Here is an 18,324-nt window from a genome sequence, read left to right as displayed (position 1 = left end):
ATTGGTGGTTGAAAGAGCTGTCAGGTTGCAGCTGCATTATGGGGAATTGGCGATCCTGAAGTGTTTTTAAGGCAAGAGATGTTCAGAGGTGGTTTGCTACGGCCTGCCTCTGGGTAGTGACCTTTGACTTACTTCCTTGGTGGTCTCCCATCCAAGTTCTAGTCAGGGTGGACCCTGCTTAGCTTCTGGAATCTGATGCCATTGAGCTAACCTGGGCCATTCATGTCAGGGCAGAGTCTATCAGAGGTAGTTTGCCATGGCCTGCCTCTGCAAAACAACCCCGGATTTCCTTGGTAGTACCAGGGCTGACCCTCCTTAGCTTCTAAAATCTGACAAGATCAGGCTAGCAGCCAGAGCCATCCAGGTCAGGGTTAAATCTATTTGAGGTTTAATTAATAGAACGTGATCTAAAGGCAATTTACAAGTCATGAAAAAAGGCTGCTATGAGGCCTTCTTTATAGATTCCATCCTTTCTCATTGTCTTTACTATATTTGTATCTGGCGCTACCTCTAAGGAACCCAGGGCAGTACACATGATCATCTGAACCCAATTTTATCCATGCTCCAACCCCCCAAGTTAGGTAGGACCAAGAGACAGTGACTGACCCAATCAGTGACTTTCATAGCGAAGTGGAGATTGGAAGCCAGGTCAGCTGATATTCTGCTTGTGAGCTTCCTAGAAACATCTAACTGAGAGCAGAATTGTAGACTAGATGGACGGTTGTTGAGATCCAGCAAGTAAATTCTTCTGTGTTTTTATATATCATCTTAAAAAAAATTCATTGTGTGTTATATCCCTAACAATTTATATATATATTTGCTTTACCCAAAAGGGTTTTTGCTTAATATGCATTAAATATGTGTGTGCGCGCACATGTGTGTGGAAAGTGCCATCAAGTTGCCACCAACCTGCGGCAATCCCAGAGGGTTTTCAAGGCAAATGATTAAGTAGAGATGTTTGCTGTTGCCTTCCAGTCAGAGCCTTCCTTGGTGGTCACCCATTCAAGCATTGACCCAACTTTGCTTTTGAGATAAGGCTATGTCATCCAACATCCCCAGTAGATATGACAATAGTATATAGATCCCAAGTACATATGGATATCCCAGCAGATATATACGGATTACATATAGACCCCCAAGTATATATATCCCAGATAAATTGAGTTTATACAGATAATTTGAGAAAAGCGGGGTATAAATCCACATTTTCTTCCTCTTTTAGATGTGGTTATAAATATAGAAAGATATAGTTGAGACAAGCAAGGTATAAATCCATATTCTTCCAGATATAGATATAGATAAAGTATATGTATCCCAAGTACGTATAGATACACCAGGTTTATACAGATATAGGCTAGAGAAAGCAGGATATGAATCCAAATGCCGCCTCCTCCTCCTCTTCTTCTTGATATCCTTAGACATAATTGTCTAAGGCACAGGTGTCAAATTCACGGCCCTCCAGATGTTACGGACTACATTTCCCATCATCCCCTGCCAGCATCATGCTGGCAGGGGATGATGGGAAATGTAGTCCATAACATCTGGAGGGCTGCGAATTTGACACCTATGGTCTAAGGCAGTGGTGGCGAACCTATGGCACGGGTGCCAGAGGTGGCACTCAGAGCCCTCTCTATGGGCACGCACAGCGTCGCCTTCACAATAATATCTGCCAACCTGGGCCTCCGGGCTCGATTATTACCATTAAACCTAAGACCTAATTTTGGGGAAGCAGTGTGGTAACCCTGTTGTGCTGTTAAACCCCACTGATTTTCATGTGAAGAACTAAAGCGTGACCTGGGAGTAAGCTCGGTTGCTGGCAATGGGGCTTGCTTCTCAGTAAACCCTCCTAGGGTCATGATTCATCCGTTGGAAGAGTTGCACGGTTGCTTCAAAGCAAAGCCACCGACTTCCACCAAGCTTATTCCCAAGTAATGCACGCCGTGGAGCCAACCGGTTTTTCTAAACTAAAACCTCAGTATTCAGGTTAAATTGCCATATTGGCACTTTGCGATAAATAAATGGGTTTTGGGTTGCAATTTGGGCACTTGGTCTTGAAAAGGTTCACCATCACTGGTCTAAGGGATGGAATGTCCTGATGATGAACCCCACCACTAATCACAGGGCAGGACTCATTTCCAAGGCCGTGGAAGTGTTACCGCTGTTTGCCAGGTAACAATAAGTGATTTCAGCTCAGCAACTTAATGAGGCGCAGGAAGCCGACGTTCTTCAAAGCAAAAGATTTTATTGCAAGTGGTGGTCACAGCTCGGTCAGGAGAATCGCGCCCTTGCAATGCAGTGCAAGAACTTTTATTCCCAAGCTTCAACGCGGGCAAAGGGGCAGGGTCATGAGAGGTGAGGGGACAAGTCCCTCACCCAAACACCAATCAAAATAAACAACACCAAAACAAGATACATTTACAACTTCTGAAAGAGATTACAAATCTCGCTGTCAAGCGTCGTGATGAACGGAAAGCAGATAACGTTCATTCATAAAATCCAGGTGGGCTCGTTGCCCCACCCAGCTATCTCCGCTATCAGATGGTTATACCTTTCAGTAATGCCCTGAGGCTCCCACCTCTGCTGCTGTAACAAAGAAAAGTTCAAACTGTCCAATGGTGGTGCCTGCACGTCTCCTAACGGCTGGGGACCTTTGGGTGCTGGCAACAGATCCAATTTGCAAGTCCAAAGAGGGTCTTTGTCTTTGTCAAAGGGTTGGCTGGGCGTTGGTCTAAGCTACATTCCAGAGCCAACTTTCTTGTCCCTTAATATCAAACCTTTTCTGGCCACTGCTCTGGCCATCAGACACAAATTTCAAAAATAACATTTCTAAACTTAAACATTAGGGAAACCTTAAAGGATAAACACATATACTTATACTCATAGGCAAGACTTTACATATATTTATTGGCATGGCTTGCTTAAATCTAACAAAACCTTAAACTAACTGAAGAACCTTGTTAAACTAAAATCCTAAACTGCAGGCATAAACTCAACTAAGAGGGGCTTTTATTACATCCTAGAATGGCATAAACAAAAGGGAAACCATATAGCATTGGCACAAGCTTACATATATGTTCTTTGTGAACCTTATGGAGGCTTCTGAACCACACAAGTCTCCGCGACCGGGCATGGAGCCAGTGTAGCCAGGCAACCTGACTTCAGGAAAATATTTTTTTTATTTTCCTGGTGGTAACAGAAGTGAGTCCTGCCTGGCAATTGGGGCGGGGGTCGTCCCCTTTCCACCTCCCTGCCCCAAACAGCAAGCCAGTGGGAAGCGAGGTGGGGCAGGAATTGGCCCCATCTCCCTTCCCAAGACCCCCAGGCCTTGGAAAGCAAGGTTGGGGGAGAAGTGGGCCTGATCCTGCTTGCTGGACTCAGTGTGCTGAGTCCAGCGTGCAGAATCTGGTCCCCCAGCTCCCTTCCCTTCCAGGCAGTGGTGGGATCCAGCCGGTTCGCACCACTTTGGCAGAACTGGTTGTTAAAAGGGTGCTTGTAAACAACCAGTTGTTAAATTATTTGAATCCCACCACTGCCTCAGGAAGTGAGATGGGGGGGCGGGGGAGAGAAGCAAGCCTGATCCCGCACTCCCTACGGGGGTGGGGGTGTCTGTGGCTGGATGCCTTCCTAATGTAGTTTGATGCAGTTCCAGATTTAATATTGCATTGCGTCAGTTGGACTTAATTTCCAAAAACTAAATGCCTCAAAATGAGCTTCAGGGTGTCACTGAACATTTATTGTGGGGTTGTTTTTTTTATATAAATATCAAAATATATTAAAGATTTCAAGTGTTAATCAATTAAATGTAAAAAAAATTAATGTATATAGTATTTATGTTTACTTATGTTTTTATTTATGTTAGTATTGCTGTTAACTAAATATTGAGCTCATTTTATCTTTTGAGTTTTGACTGTAAATAAATATGCATCTTATTACTCCAGTGCCTTTATTCCCAAGATTGGGCCATTTATTTGCAGTTTCAACACATAAATTTGAAATAACAGCAACTGTGCTAATTACAATATGGGGGTACAGTTTCAGGGAAATGGGTTGCCAGAGGGGAATGCGAGTGAAAAAAAGGTTGGGAACCACTGTCCGAAACGTTTTCTCATAAAATCATTAAAAACAGCAAACTCAAAAGGTGAGAAACAACCACTGTCCTCTATTTGACTCCTGGCAAGTCCTCCTAGAAGTCTCACCCGCAGCTTCAGTTGTGGGTTGGAGCATTCCAGGAGGTTTGGGGAAGGGAGGCGCCTCAGGAGAGCATAATGCCATCAACCACTCTCCAAAGTAGACTAAGGTCTCCCCAGTGTTTCCAGTCTAGGTACCTAAGAAGATACCGTGAGTGGATCGAAAAACCCAGGCAAGTTGACATTGGTGAAGGTGGCTGTTCAGATCCTCTGGACCTGGGCTGTTTTGGATTCTGAAGGTCCAAACAAATGATGTGAACTGAGCCAGGAAACAAAATCGAAACCAGTATAACTGGACTCTTTCGTATAACGCTTTTGTAGGTTTCCCAAGTTGTCCACCTGAGTCCCACTGCTTCTCAATGGATCAGCAGGAGCAGGGGAATCATATCTAGAAATACTGTCATGGCATCATGCTATGCTCTAGGAATTTCCTAAATCTCTGTGGTAAAAACCATAGACATTTGGGAAATTCCTAGAGCATCACGCAATTTCACAAGGTCACTACTGGATACAAACCCAGAAGTGACTTTTTTGGTACTACATGATGCTGATGCCCCCCAGTGCTGTCAGAGTGACCTGTCTATGCTCCCAGGGTGGCAATTCTATGCTTCCTGCATATTGCAGCAAGTAATCTTGAGACCGTATCTTGCACCATTTCCAAACCATCTTCAGGGGCAGCCCATGCAGGACACATTATAGTAATCTAATCTGGTTGTTACCAAGTAGCAATAATAATTTACTCCGGGCACAGGCCTAACTTTTCAGAACAAATACAGCAGAAGCTATCCTTGTTTGCCATAGTTTTTTTCTTGTGCTCCATCAGTTCTACCAGTTGAAATGTAAACTGAAGGCACTGTGGTTCACTAGTCATGGTGGTTGCTTCTCTCGGGCGTTAAGAATGGAGATAAACAATCTCATAAGGCTCTGTCGCTTGCCAGGCGAAGAAACTAACGCAGGGCATTCACCACAAGCTCACAGCTGTTCCCGCGACTGGTGTTTTTCTTGCCCTTCTCTGGACCTCATTCTCCTCCTTCCAATCTTGACATTTTAACCACAAACCCAAAAACATAATGAAAACTGGAGGAAATTGAAAAACCGCCTCTTCAGTTGGCTGTTGAGCGTTCGGCAAGCCTTCAACAATCTCTTTCGTACTCACTTGAGTATGGCAGCATGACTGTGGATTTAGGAGTTCCTCAGACATCTCAAAGCTGGAGATTTCAGAGGACAGGTCTTTGAAAATGGCTACCTGAACAAGGACCGCATACTTCTGGGCCATTTTTTCAGGGTTACATGACAATGTATTCATAGTATTCACACTTCGGGGGAGGGCGGTTTAGAAATATAATAAATAATAATAATAATAATAAAATATTATCTTGTGATAATCTTTACAACAGGCGTCAAGGAGGTTTCAACGGTCCATCCCCACAACATTTCCTGAACACAATAACTTGGCCAGGAGGGTTGGGACCCAGAGGGTCCCCAACTTTTTTTTCCCTGTTGGGGCAGTGGCCCCATGAGATTTCCTTCCAAAGCGGCAAAAGGCGAAACAGTTAATCATCATGTCTCAACTCCATGGCCTCAATTTAGATGTCTTTTTTTTGCAACAGCTGTTAAAGTGAGGTGTATTGTTGAAGGCTTTCATGGCCGGAATCACTGGGGTGCTGTGTGGTTTCCGGGCTGTATGGCCGTGTTCTAGCAGCATTCTCTCCTATTGTGAGGGTTTTTATTAAAGTGAGGGTTTTTTATTTTATTATTTGTTAAAGTGAGGGTTTTTTATTTTATTATTTGTTAAAGTGAGGGTTTTTTATTTTATCCCTCCCTTTCTTTGTAAGATTTATTGGGGGCTCAGGAAGTTGGATGTTTCCACCATCTTGTTCTAGGTAAATGCGTAGAGTTTTAATATTTAATTTATAGTGAGCCATTATTCTTTTACTGTATTTATGACATAATTTCCCATGCACTGTCTTAATGGAAACCACCTCAAGCTCATAAAGGGAGGGGCAGTATAAAAATTTAATTAAAAAAAAGTAAATTAAAGACATAAGCAGAGGAATTACAGATTTTTTTTTGCATCTCCTATACCTGAGCCCTAAGAAAGACAGAGACCTGCCTGAGGCTCAGCAGTTTGGCCATAAAGCTTGCTGGTTGACCTTGGGCCGGTGGTTGGCCATTTCTGCACATGCATTGTGTCCCTTCAGCTGTTTCCTTCACAGCAAGTTTTCCCGTGGTTGTTTGTTTGCACAGGAATTCTCCTCCTGTGAAGTGTCTCTAGCTGAGCTGATCCACCATTTCCCCACCCACCATTTCCTTGCTGTGTCCAAAATGTTTTTGGTTAGTTTGCTAGACCATGTCAATTTCTTTTCAATTTCACTGGGCCTATTGCTCCAGTGATGGCATGGGGGAAAAAAGCCTCTCTGGTCTGTCTGAAATGGTGGCCCAAAGAGTGGTAGGAACTGCTGTGGTGTGGGTAGGGAAGGTGACAAGGAGTGAGAAAACCTGATGACAGCTAAAGGCATTCCAATCTCCTTCACTTTCCCTGTGAAGGGGAAGGAAAAGCCACATGTTGACAGGTTTAGGAAACCGTGGGGATTCTCCAATCTGGGAGCATGGTGAGTTCAAAAGAGGGGAAAATATGTGCATAACGGAGAATACACCCTGAAGGGAACATACTCTCAATGCAAAGAAGACCACAAGTGCATAAATGGTCATTGTCTCTTAGCCTTACGCACCCCACAGGATTGTTTTGAGGATAAAAGAAATAAGGAAGAACCAAGCACACTCTTCTGAGCTTTTTGGAGAAAGAGAGTTAAATATGCAGCTGCATCTCCCAGGATTTCTATTTCTAATTATCAAATCCCATCTACACTAACAAGGTTACTGTTACTGTATATGAAATGAGAAATGCCTGATGTTCCAGGTGGATTTGGAAATGGAAAAGGCACTAGATATCATATTGTGAGTTTATGTTGGTTACTGAAGCGTGCAAGAGAATTTCAGAAGAAAACCCGCTTCTGTTTCATTTATTATAGCAAAGCTTTCTGACTGAGTGGATCATGAAAAGCTGTGGCTGGTTTTAAAGGACATGGGTGATTGTTCTGAAGTGCAATCCATACTGTGGACAAGAGGCTACGGATAGGAAAGGATATGGAGAAACAGACTGGTTTCCAATGGGTATCAGATAAGGATGTAGTTTATCTCCCTGTTTGTTTCAATCTGTATGCAGGACATATCATATAGAAAGCTGGGTTAGAGTTCAATAAAAATAGAGTGAAAATTCAAGGGAAGAACATTAACAATTTGAGACATGCTGATTATACTACATGACTGGCAGAAAATAGCAAAGACTTGAAATGACTACTGTTGAAAGTTAAAGGAGAAAATGTTAGAGGACTACAATGGAACATCAGGAAGACAAAAGTAACGACTCCTGGAGAATGACTCAGCTTTGAAGTGGAGAATCAGGATGTCCACTTCCAGTTGACAGGAAGAAAGTAGATTCCTTTGAAATGTGGTGTTGGAAGAGAGTTTTGTGCACATTGTGGATTGCCAAAAAGATAAATCAGGGGCTTCTAGATCAAATCAAGTTTGAATTGTCCCTAGAAGCTAAAATGACTACACTGAAGTGATTATACTTTGGTCACATAATGAGAAGACTGGAAAAGACAATCATGCTAGGAAAAGTTGAAAGCAGCAGAAAAAGAGGAAGACTCAACATGGGTCTCAACAAAGACTCACAACTGTTTGCAAGTGGATTTTGCTATTTTGCATCACTTCAAAGTGCACTGAAAGTGGATTGAAAGTGCATTATTCTGCATGTGCGGAAGGGGCCTCAGTCAAGAAAGCTACAGTGGTTCATTGGGTTGTCATGAGTCACTGAACAGCACTTAAGAAGCACATAAGAACAAGGAATTTTGTATTTCCCAGGACACTATGAACTAAGGGACACTTTATTACAGGGTTGTTGTTTCTTAGAGTCCTCAGGGGTGTAAAGAATGGTTCCTGCCACCATCTGTGTTTGTCATTTACTGTGAATATAAATTATTCCAGATTAATGCAACAGATTACAGACTGCTGTGATCTCATGAGTTCACAAACAGAATTGTGTGCTTCACCCCACATAATCCAGTAATCTTACATGTGTGCTTGAGGGGAGAAGTCAAGAGCCCTAAAACTGGACAGGGATTGAGGAACCTTTGAATTAAATCTGCAAAGTGAATTGACAGCAGAGAGAACTGATCAGAGGGAGAGATCTGCCAACCAGTGGGCCTCATGTTAAAGGAATCACGGGAGATGCTTGGTTTAAATGGCTGATAGATCCACCTGATGATTAACAGACACCTGTCCCAAAACTCGTGAAATAAAACAAATGGGTTGAGGTGATTGTACGTTGGTCAGGTAATGAGAAGACCAAAGTCGCTGGAAAAGACAATCATGCTAGGAAAAGCATTCCCAGCTGAATTTCAGTGCACCAAAGTTTCTTCAAAGAGGGGATTTGCTAGTGTTTTTTTAAAAAATTAAATGAATGATATTCATTGTCTTTAAATTGGTGCAAGCCACCCTGAGCTTGTTAGGAGGAAGGGCAATCTAAAAATATAATTTAAAATGAATATTATTATAACCTAAAATCTAACAACCAACAAAGGCTAAAAAGGGAGGAGAGGCCAGCGGGGTTGGAATACCACTGCTGCCCTCAACCATCGGCCTGGTGGAAGAGCTCTGCTTTGCAGGCCCTGGTCTCATTCAACAGAGAAGGACAGTGTGGATTTATATCCCCCTTTTCTAAACCATAAGAGTTTCAAAGCAGCTTACAAACTCTTCCTCTACTCTCAACAGACACCTTGTGAGGCAGGTGGGGCTGAGAGAGGTCTGAGAACTGGTCTGGCCCAAGGTCACCCAGCAGACTTCATGTGGAGGAGGAGGGAAATAAACCCAGTTCACCAGATTAGAGTCCACATGCTCTTAACCACTACACCATATTGTTGTTCCCCCAGGCTGGGGCCGGTGCTAAAAAGGGCTCCGCCCCTGGTTGAGGACAGCTAGGCAGTTTTTGTGCCGGGGATCTCCAGAAGGTTGTTGTTTGTAGAGCATATTAATGGTTTCCCCCTTCCTACGTTTTATGTGCACAACAACCTTGTGAAGTAGGTGAGATTGCTCCCAGTGCTGAAACGAGATTGTAAAACTGAAGACCTGACATTGCTTACGCCTTTATTTCTGGATGCGAGCAGGATATCTGACTTGACAACTGGAGAAAAGGGAATCTGTTTCCTTGGATTGCACACAGTTCCAATGGACGACGTTTCTTTACAGGTTGCATCCTGCCAGATATTGAGACATGTCCCGACCTTCACAATATGCCCTCCATGCCACCCTGGGGGAGCAAGAGAACAGGTAAGTGCCCAGCCCATTTTACATTACTGTAGTTTTTTGTGTGTGAGCAGAGCACAGTGCGTATTGCCAAACATCTGCGTTACGTCATAGACATATGTGAGGGAAATGGCTTGGATTGTAAAACCCTTCAAAGAATGCGGCTTTTTGCCACGGGACTCCCCCTCAGCGTACTATATACAGTCACCAGACGTTACAGGCAAGACCGTATCAAGGTCTATCATTCATGTTATTGCCTGGCACGTTGACGGATGTGGACTGTGATCTCTAACTATGTGGGAGGCACTTACTGTCACTTTAATCATCCATTTACTTATGGACTGTTTTTATCTTGTTTCAGCCGTTCCTTTCGTTTCCACATATCATTCATGAAAGGTTTGCTACTTATGAATGAATTCAATGTGAAGGACGTAGTTTGTATTATGTTTTCCGAATGAATGTATTATTGCATCACTTATACTGATTACATAAATTGAAAAAATAGTGTTTAATTACTTGCTTCCTTGTTCATTTTGGCAAGTATTGTTGTTTGGGGGATTGGCTCCCCATTTGTCTTGAGGCCCGAAATTTTCCCAGAATGGCATCTGATCTCCAGATTACAGTTTTAGTGGAAGAAATGGTAGCTTTGGAGGGCAGGAATTCCAGGTGGATTCCAGGTAGATTCCTGGCTGAATTCCAGGTGGATTCCGAACAAGCCAAATATAACGGGCGTAGGATGTTATATAAACTAATTGGGGCCGGGGTGGGGGGAGGAATTCACACAGGTCCCGTTCATGATGATGATGATGATGATGATGAAGAAGAAGAAGAAGAAGAAGAAGAAGAAGAAGAAGAAGAAGAAGAAGAAGAAGAAGAAGAAGAAGAAGAAGAAGAAGAAGAAGAAGAAGAAGAAGAAGAGAAGAAGAAGAAGAAGAAGAAGAAGAAGAAGAAGAGAAGAAGAAGAAGAAGAAGAAGAAGAAGAAGAAGAAGAGAAGAAGAAGAAGAAGAAGAAGAAGAAGAAGAAGAAGAAGAAGAAGGGGGAGGAGGAGTGGGGGGTAGGAGGAGGAGGAGGAGGAGGGGGGGGTAGGAGGAGGAGGGGAGGAGGAGGAGGGGGGAGGAGGAGTTTGGATTTATATCCCCCCTTTCTCTCCTGCAGGAGACTCAAAGGGGCTCACAATCTCCTTGCCCTTCCCCCCTCACAACAAACACCCTGTGAGGTAGGTGGGGCTGAGAGAGCTCCGAGAAGCTGTGACTAGCCCAAGGTCACCCAGCTGGCGTGTGTGGGAGTGTACAGGCTAATCTGAATTCCCCAGATAAGCCTCCACAGCTCAGGCGGCAGAGCTGGGAATCAAACCCGGTTCCTCCAGATTAGATACACGAGCTCTTAACCTCCTACGCCACTGCTGCTCCTAAAACGAGTTTGGCCCATTTTATTCCCTTCAACCTGGGATTTAAAAAAAATCACTAAACCAGCAATCCTGTTGCACAATTCCGGGTTGGAGATGCTCCTGCACAAACACAAATAGGCGGGAGGCGCTTCATTCCCCATCCCCCTTCCACCCGTTCCCTTCCAGGAGCCGCAGTGGCGCAGGAGGTTAAGAGCTCGTGTATCTAATCTGGAGGAACCGGGTTTGATTCCCAGCTCTGCCGCCTGAGCTGCGGAGGCTTATCTGGGGAATTCAGATTATTAGCCTGTACACTCCCACACATGCCAGCTGGGTGACCTTGGGCTAGTCACAGCTTCTCAAAGCTCTCTCAGACCCATCTACCTCACAGGGTGTTTGTTATGAGGCGGGAAGGGCAAGGAGATTGTCAGCCCCTTTGAGTCTCCTACAGGAGAGAAAGGGGGGATATAAATCCAAACTCTTCTTCTTCTTCTTCTTCAGTTCTGCGCCGTCCCCTGTCAGGGAGAATCCACCCGCCTGGCATTCTGTGCAGGTCGCCCAGCAGGTTGGGGGCAGGTTCTCTGAGCACCCGGCAGTGCGCAGAGTCCCCCAAGCAGGTTTTCTCCCCCTGGCAGCGAGTGTGACCGATCTACACCAACACGCTCATTATTGCCCAGTAGATTGCCAGCTTTTTTGTGCCATCTAAATGTAATATTGACATTCCTTCTGTCGATATTGTGCCGGCTGCTATTTTTTGTTTAGGGAAATGCCGGCTGTCGACGAGGAGTGTGTTTTGGGGAGAGGGTCCCCCCACCTACTCCTCGCAGGGGTCGACGGCTGACCTTTCCCTAAAAAAAACAAGAACAATGATAGCAGCTAGCACAATATCGATATAAGGAATATTGAGATTACAGTACATTTAGAGGGCTCAAAAGAAATCCGGCCAATGGGGGAGTGACCTGGGAGGAGTGAACCCCTGAAGCGAGGTGAAACATCGGGGGGTTCCCAGCTCTCGTTAACTACGAGGCTTCCGGGATCTTCGGCACGGTAAATTGGATCGCTTCGTGTACAGAAATCTCTGCCAGAAAGGAAACTTACACTCTCTCTGTGTCAGATCATCAGTGAATAATCGACCTCTGAAACCTGATGAGATTGGGCTAGCCTGGGCCACCTGGGTCAAGACAACAGGAGTACGGAGGTGGTTTGCCGTTGCCTGCCTCTGCATAGCAACCCTGGACTTCTTTGGAGGTTTCCCATCCAAATACTAACCTGGCCTGGCCCTAATTAGCTTCTGAAACTTGATGAGATTGGGCTAGCTTGGGCCATTCACTTCAGGGGCTGCTTGGAGATCCACAATCCTGCATTTAATGTGGGGGATATGAGTAAGAGCCCCCGACTCTCCTTCCTTTCTCCCCCCCCCCAATCCACCTCATGCCCCCTTACCAGGCTCCCATTCCATTGTCAGAGTCAGTGACCACAGTCTTAGCACAAGCCACGTCTGGGGCGATGTTGTCCGTCAGCAGCGCTGCAGGGAGAACGAGAAGAGGGTGAAGATTCTGTGCAGGAATCTGAGGACGGAGCTGGAGCAGCTGGAGGGCTGGCTGGCAAGAGCAGCAACGGGCTCTCCTCCTCCTCTGGCGGCGGCGGCGGCTGCTGCTGCTTCTTTTCCTGGAATGGCTTTCAGAGCGGCTCCGGGAGCAGAAATACTTCATGCGCAGCTTGGTGCAGGATCAAAAAACAGTAACAAAAGTCCCACACAGCAAACTATGATGGGTGCCATGATGACCCCCCAATGTCTTAGCTCGGGTCCTGCCATATTTCTAGCTACTGAAAGCTTCCTGCTCAAATCATGGCTTGGGAAAGTTTGCTTGTGCTAGGCACGGTTATCTCCTGCAGCTGCAGAGGGATGGCGCTCTCACCTCCTCTCCTTAGTTGTTATCACTGTCTGTGGAATGTGTGTGTGTGTTCCCTCCTCCCCCTTCCCTCTAGTAATGCATGAGTGTGTGTGTGTGTGTGTTCTTGCCTTCGGAGAAGGAAAAGGGTGTGTGGCTCTGATGGGTCTCTGCTGGGGGATATAATCTTTTGCCTGTTGCCTTGTATTCAGTTCAGACAATATAATCATCAGCTTCTCCTGTGGTTGTCATCAATAAATGAGGATTCTGCTTCTACAGTCCTGATTCCTTTCTTTGAGCAAGTTTTGGGTTGTGACAGGGGGGTAGAGAGTCGAGTTAGGAGCTGGGAGACCCAGGTTTAAATCCACGCACTGCCATGAAGCTCGGTGAGTGATCTCGGGCCAGTTACCCTCTCTCAGCCAAGCTACCTCACAGGGGTGTTGTCAGGAGTAGGAAAACATATGGCTTATGGTTGAAGCAACAGCAATATTCCACCTAGCAAGCCTCCTGCGTCCTCTTCTTCGCCTTTATTTTGTTCTGTATAGCATGGGGAATTTATTCTATTTTAACCAGTTAGTGTTTTAATGTCATCTGGGCAGGTTCTTATACATAGTTGGGGACAAAACTGAGGGTATAAACAGCCAAATAAATTCTCACCAGAACATGGAATCCTGCAGATGTTGGCACTTGGCTGGGAGCCATATTGGCACCAGTAGCGGCTGTTGATCTGGAAGATGCCGAAGTCCGTGCTGCCGTCGTAGTCATTGTAATGTGTGGCAGCTGTATTGAAGCGGCTCTCGTGGTAGGCCATGCAGACCCCTGAGGCATGGAGAAAGGTGATAGGTCTGAAGAGAAGCACAGAGCTTCATGGGTGGATCTGCGCAGAGCAGCGTGGTGGGCCACGGGAGACCATCAGCATGTGGTGGGGAAAGGCAAGCCTGCGTGGGGGGATTCTGCCAGATACCTTCGCCAAAACTGGATTTCATACAGAATCACTCAACAGTTTTGTCTGCCAGAAATCACCCCTGGTTCTCCCACCCCGGCCCAAAGACACAACCTCATCACCACCTGTTACCTCTCCACGGGCTCATAAAGATGCTACGCCAATGGTACATGGGGATATCCTTGAACTGCCAAGCCTTCGGCATGCCCCATTGATCATAGCATTTCTGCCAGTCCCTACAGCAGGGGGTCAGCAACTTTTTTTGTCATGAAAGAGCCAAATAATGTCATGGTTCGAAGAAGGAGCTCATTATTATTATTATTATTATTATTATTATTATTATTATTATTATTATTATTATTATTATTATTATTATTATTATTATTATTATTATTATTATTATTATTGTAGATTTCACAGCTGCCAGATCTTTAGCTGGTTGATGGCCTTTCATTACAATTCGAGCCTCACCCAGAGCCTAGGAGGTTGTAATGTATTGGGGTAGTATTTGTGCGGATCCCAGCAGGGCTGCCTTCTGAACTTGACAGATGTTAATTTTGTCAATGAGTACATGCTTGCCATTCCATTCACATTTCTGTTTTTAAAAGAGCCATATTTGGTTCCACGCATAAGAACATAAGAAAGAGCCTGCTGGATCAGACCAGAGTCCATCTTAGTCTCAGAAGCCCTCTGCTGCACTTTCGCGAAGTGGGCTCCACCAGAGGTGCCTTTAGGGAGCCTACACATGCAGGAGGTGAAAGCAATGGCCTTCTGCTGCTGCTGCTGCTCCTGAGCACCTGGTCTGCTAAGGCATTTGCAATCTGAGATCAAGGAGGATCAAGATTGGTAGCCATAGATCAACTTCTCCTCCATAAATCTGTCCAAGCCCCTTTTAAAGCTGTCCAGGTTGGTGGCCATCACCACCTCCTGTGGCAGCATATTCCAAACACCAATCACATGTTGCGTGAAGAAGTGTTTCCTTTTATTAGTCCTAATTCTTCCCCCCAGCATTTTCAATGAATGCCCCCTGGTTCTAGTATTGTGAGAAAGAGAGAAAAATTTCTCTCTGTCAACATTTTTTCTTCTACCCCATGCATAATTTTTATAGACTTCAATCATATCCCCTCAGGCGTCTCCTTTCCAAACTAAAGGGAGTCCCAAACGCTGCAGCCTCTCTCTCGCATAAGGAAAGGTGCTCCAATCCCCCTCAATCATCCCCATTGCCCTTTCTCTGCATTTTTTTCTATCTCTTCGATATCCTTTTTTTTGAAGGATGTGTGGCTGACCTCAGAGACTGAACACAAGTACTCCAAGTATAAAGTGTGGTTGCACCACTGCTTTATATAAGGGCATGACAATTCCTTGCAGTTTTATTATCAACTCCTTTCCTAATTATCCCCAGCATAGAGTTTGCCTTTTTTTCACAGCTGCCATGCATTGAGTTGACATTCCCATGGAACTATCAACTAAGACGCCCAAATCCCTTTCCTGGTCTGTGACTGATAGCACTGACCCCTGTAGCGTGTATGTGAAGTTTGGATTCTTTGCCCCTATGTGCATCACTTTACATTTTGCTACATTGAACAGCATTTGCCATTTCTTAGCCCACTCATCTAATTTATAAAGGTTCACTTGGAGCTCTTCACAATCCTTTGTGGTTCTCATCACACTACATACTGTAATTTGGTATCATCCACAAACTTGGCCACCACGCTATCCACCCCTGCTTCCAGGTCACTTATGAATAGGTTAAAGACCACTGGTCCCAAAACGGATCCTTGGGGGACACCACTCCCTACATCTCCCCATTGTGAGAACTTCCCATTTACACCCAACCTTTGCTTCCTGTTTCTCAACCAGTTTTTAATCCATAGGAGGACTTCCCCTCTTATTCCTTCATTGCTGAGTTTTCTCAATAGTCTCTGGTGAGAAACTTTGTCAAAAGCCTTTTGGAAATCCAAGTAGACAATGTCCACTGGTTCCCCCTTATCCACATGCCTGTTTATACCCTCAAAGAACTCTATAGTAGAGTTTGTAAGACAAGGATTTGCCTCTGCAAAAGCCATGCTGACTCTTCCCTCAGCAGGCTCTTGCCTTTTCTACATGTTTATAATTTTTATCTTTTAATAATAGATTCAACTATTTTGCCATGAACAGCTGTCAAATTGACTGGCCTTGTAATTTCCGAGGTCCCCCCTAGATCGCTTTCTTAAAAGATTGGTGTGACATTGGCCATCTTCCAGTCTTCAGGGATGGAGGCAGATTTCAGGGATAAGTTGCATATTAAAGTGAGAAGATCAGCAATTTCATGCTTGAGCTCTTTAAGAACTCTTGGATGAATGCAATCTGGGCCAGGGGATTTGGTAGCATTTAGTTTATCAATGGCTGCCAGGATTTCTTCCTTGTCTACCACTATCTTCGCTCGTTCCTCGGATTCGCCGCCTAAGAAGCTTGGTTCAGGTGCAGGAATTTTCCTCACCTCCTCTTGGGTGAAGACAGATGCAAAGAATTCATTCAGCTTCTCTGCAATCTCCCGCAGAGCCACACTTGGCACTAGAGCCGTAAGTTACCAACCTCTGCCCTACAGCAAAGCGATGTTGCTTCTGGAATTTCCCCAGAAGTGACATAACACTATTGTGCCCGTGGCAATTTTATGAGATGTCCTGCCATAGTGGGTCACCTGACAACCCTACATACCATGCATATAGTCTGGTTCAGGGGTCTTCAAACTGTGGCCATCCAGATGTTCATAGACTACAATTCCCATGAGTCCTACCACTTGGCCATGCTGGCAGGGGCTGATGGGAATTGTAGTCCATGAACATCTGGAGGGCCATAGTTTGAAGACCCCTGGTCTATTCAACCTTTGGGTTCTTTGTTCCTATTTGGCCCCTTCCGCACACGCAAAATAATGCGTTTTCAAACCACTTTCACAACTGTTTGCAAGTGGATTTTGCCATTCCACACAGCTTCAAAGAGCACTGAAAGCAGTTTGAAGGTGCATTATTCTGCATGTGCGGAATGAGCCTTTGTTCATTCTCAAAGCACACCCTGTTGCTAGCATTGCCGAACTCTGGGTTAGGAAATTCTGGGACATTTGGAAGTTGGGTCTGGGGGGAGCAGGGTTTGGGGACAGGGTTGCCATCTCCGGGCTGGGAAAGACCTGGAGATTTTAGGAGCGGAGCTTGAGGAGGGGGGGAGGTTGTGAGAGGGGGAAGTGGAGCACAATATGCCACGGAGTCCATGGTCCAAAGCAGCCATCTTTTCCACAGGACTGTAACCTCGAGACTAGTTATAATTCCGGGAAGCTCCAAGGCCTAACTGAAAATTGACAACCGTACCCTGAGCCCAACACACTCACAATCCCCATACGCAACCTGGCACCCTTATAAATGCATCATGTGGAGAGAGATATAAGTGGCAGATAAATGGAAAGATCAAATCCCGCCCCCCACTCCCTGAGGCTATATAGCAGTGATGGCGAACCGATGGCACTTCAGAGGTTCATGAACTACAATTCTCATCAGCCCCTGTCAGCATGGCCAATTGGCCATGCTGGCAGGGGCTGATGGGAATTGTAGTCCATGAACCTCTGGAGTGCCATAGGTTCGCCACCACTGCAGTATATACTGTTTTGCCGCCCTCCTAAGATGTCCTACTCTTTTCATAAGAAGCCAACAAAATTTTACCCCACGGACTCACAGTTGGCCAGAGAGTAGCCGGCGTAGCCATCTAATCCCATTTCCCGGAGGGTCCGAGCCAGGTCACAGACGTCGTAAACCATGCCTCGTCCCATGGGGGAGGCGCAGGCAAGGAGGGTCAGTAGTAAAAAGCCCTTCATGGTTGCAGCCTTGGGTGACCAAAGGTGGAAGATAGGAGTGCCTTGCTGGCTTTTATACATGCTCTGGAGCACCTCTGGAAAGCAGTCAAGGTTGGCGGGTGTTCTGATATTATCTTAGAAAATTTACCTTTCCTTTGTGCCGCTATCAGGGCACATGCCATCAAATAGACTCTTGCCAGCCTGTGAACCATAGCTCTACATTTGGGCTAAGAGTAATCATATTTGCCATTTTCCACTGTTGAGATACGTTATCATGTTCCTAGGCTTATTCAGGGGTCATCAACCTTTGCTTTAATGATTAGCCCCTTCAGAGCAATGGAAAATGTACTGAGCTACTCCTGCATGTTATCGAGTTTTGAGCTACCCTAGAACAGAACATGGAATAGAACCTTGGTGGCTAACCTTTGGCACTCCAGATGTTATGGACTACAATTCCCATCAGCCCCTTCCAGCATGGCCAATTGGCCATGCTGGAAGGGGCTGATGGGAATTGTAGTCCATAACATCTGGAGTGCCAAAGGTTCGCCACCACTGGAATAGAAGGAGCACAAGAGATGACCTATCAAGAAACTGAAGAACTTTTTTAGTGGTGGATTCTGCACAGAACCATCTGGAGGGGGGGACGTGGCACACAGGGGGCGTGGCACAGGGAAGGTGCGGGGGGGGGGCAGAAAATTTGGAGTCCACCCTAGACTTCGAATGGGCCAGC

At 45.4% G+C, this 18,324-nt stretch overlaps 2 protein-coding genes across 3 annotated transcripts in view; one reads left to right on the top strand and one right to left on the bottom strand.

Moving 5' to 3' along the window:
- LOC125430034 (sperm acrosome membrane-associated protein 3-like) overlaps positions 1–18,324 on the top strand; it is a 38,231-nt gene that overhangs the window by 3,779 nt on the left and 16,128 nt on the right. Inside the window, exon 2 of one of the 2 annotated variants that reach the window (XM_048491708.1) lies at positions 9,495–9,578. The exons of the other annotated variant lie outside the window; for it this stretch is intronic. Coding sequence (XP_048347665.1) covers positions 9,523–9,578 — 56 coding nt within the window. The 5' untranslated portion in view covers positions 9,495–9,522. The remainder of the gene's footprint in view (positions 1–9,494; positions 9,579–18,324) is intronic. 2 annotated transcript variants of the gene reach the window in all.
- On the bottom strand, positions 9,348–17,615 carry LOC125430035 (lysozyme C, milk isozyme-like). Its single transcript, XM_048491710.1, has 4 exons — positions 17,477–17,615; positions 13,489–13,650; positions 12,383–12,464; positions 9,348–9,558 (listed from the first exon to the last, which is right to left on the bottom strand). The coding sequence occupies exons 1-4, from the start codon at positions 17,613–17,615 to the stop codon at positions 9,492–9,494; spliced, it is 450 nt and encodes a 149-aa protein (XP_048347667.1). The 3' UTR covers positions 9,348–9,491.

The sequence above is a fragment of the Sphaerodactylus townsendi genome, linkage group LG03 (genome assembly GCF_021028975.2).
Source record: "Sphaerodactylus townsendi isolate TG3544 linkage group LG03, MPM_Stown_v2.3, whole genome shotgun sequence".
NCBI lineage: Eukaryota > Metazoa > Chordata > Lepidosauria > Squamata > Sphaerodactylidae > Sphaerodactylus > Sphaerodactylus townsendi.
The sequence above is the reverse complement of the archived record's forward strand: the minus strand, read 5'-3'. Positions and strand labels throughout refer to the sequence as shown.

What these genes read in the sequence shown, in the direction of transcription:
- LOC125430035 (XM_048491710.1), bottom strand. Translation starts at nt 17,615, where the DNA reads ATGAAGGGCTTTTTACTACTGACCCTCCTTGCCTGCGCCTCCCCCATG. An exon ending in CGGCTACTCTCTGGCCAACT is followed by an intron (nt 13,651 to 17,476) that starts GTGAGTCCGTGG and finishes TCCATGCCTCAG; the next exon opens with GGGTCTGCATGGCCTACCAC. An exon ending in CTGCAGGATTCCATGTTCTG is followed by an intron (nt 12,465 to 13,488) that starts GTGAGAATTTAT and finishes TTCTCCCTGCAG; the next exon opens with CGCTGCTGACGGACAACATC.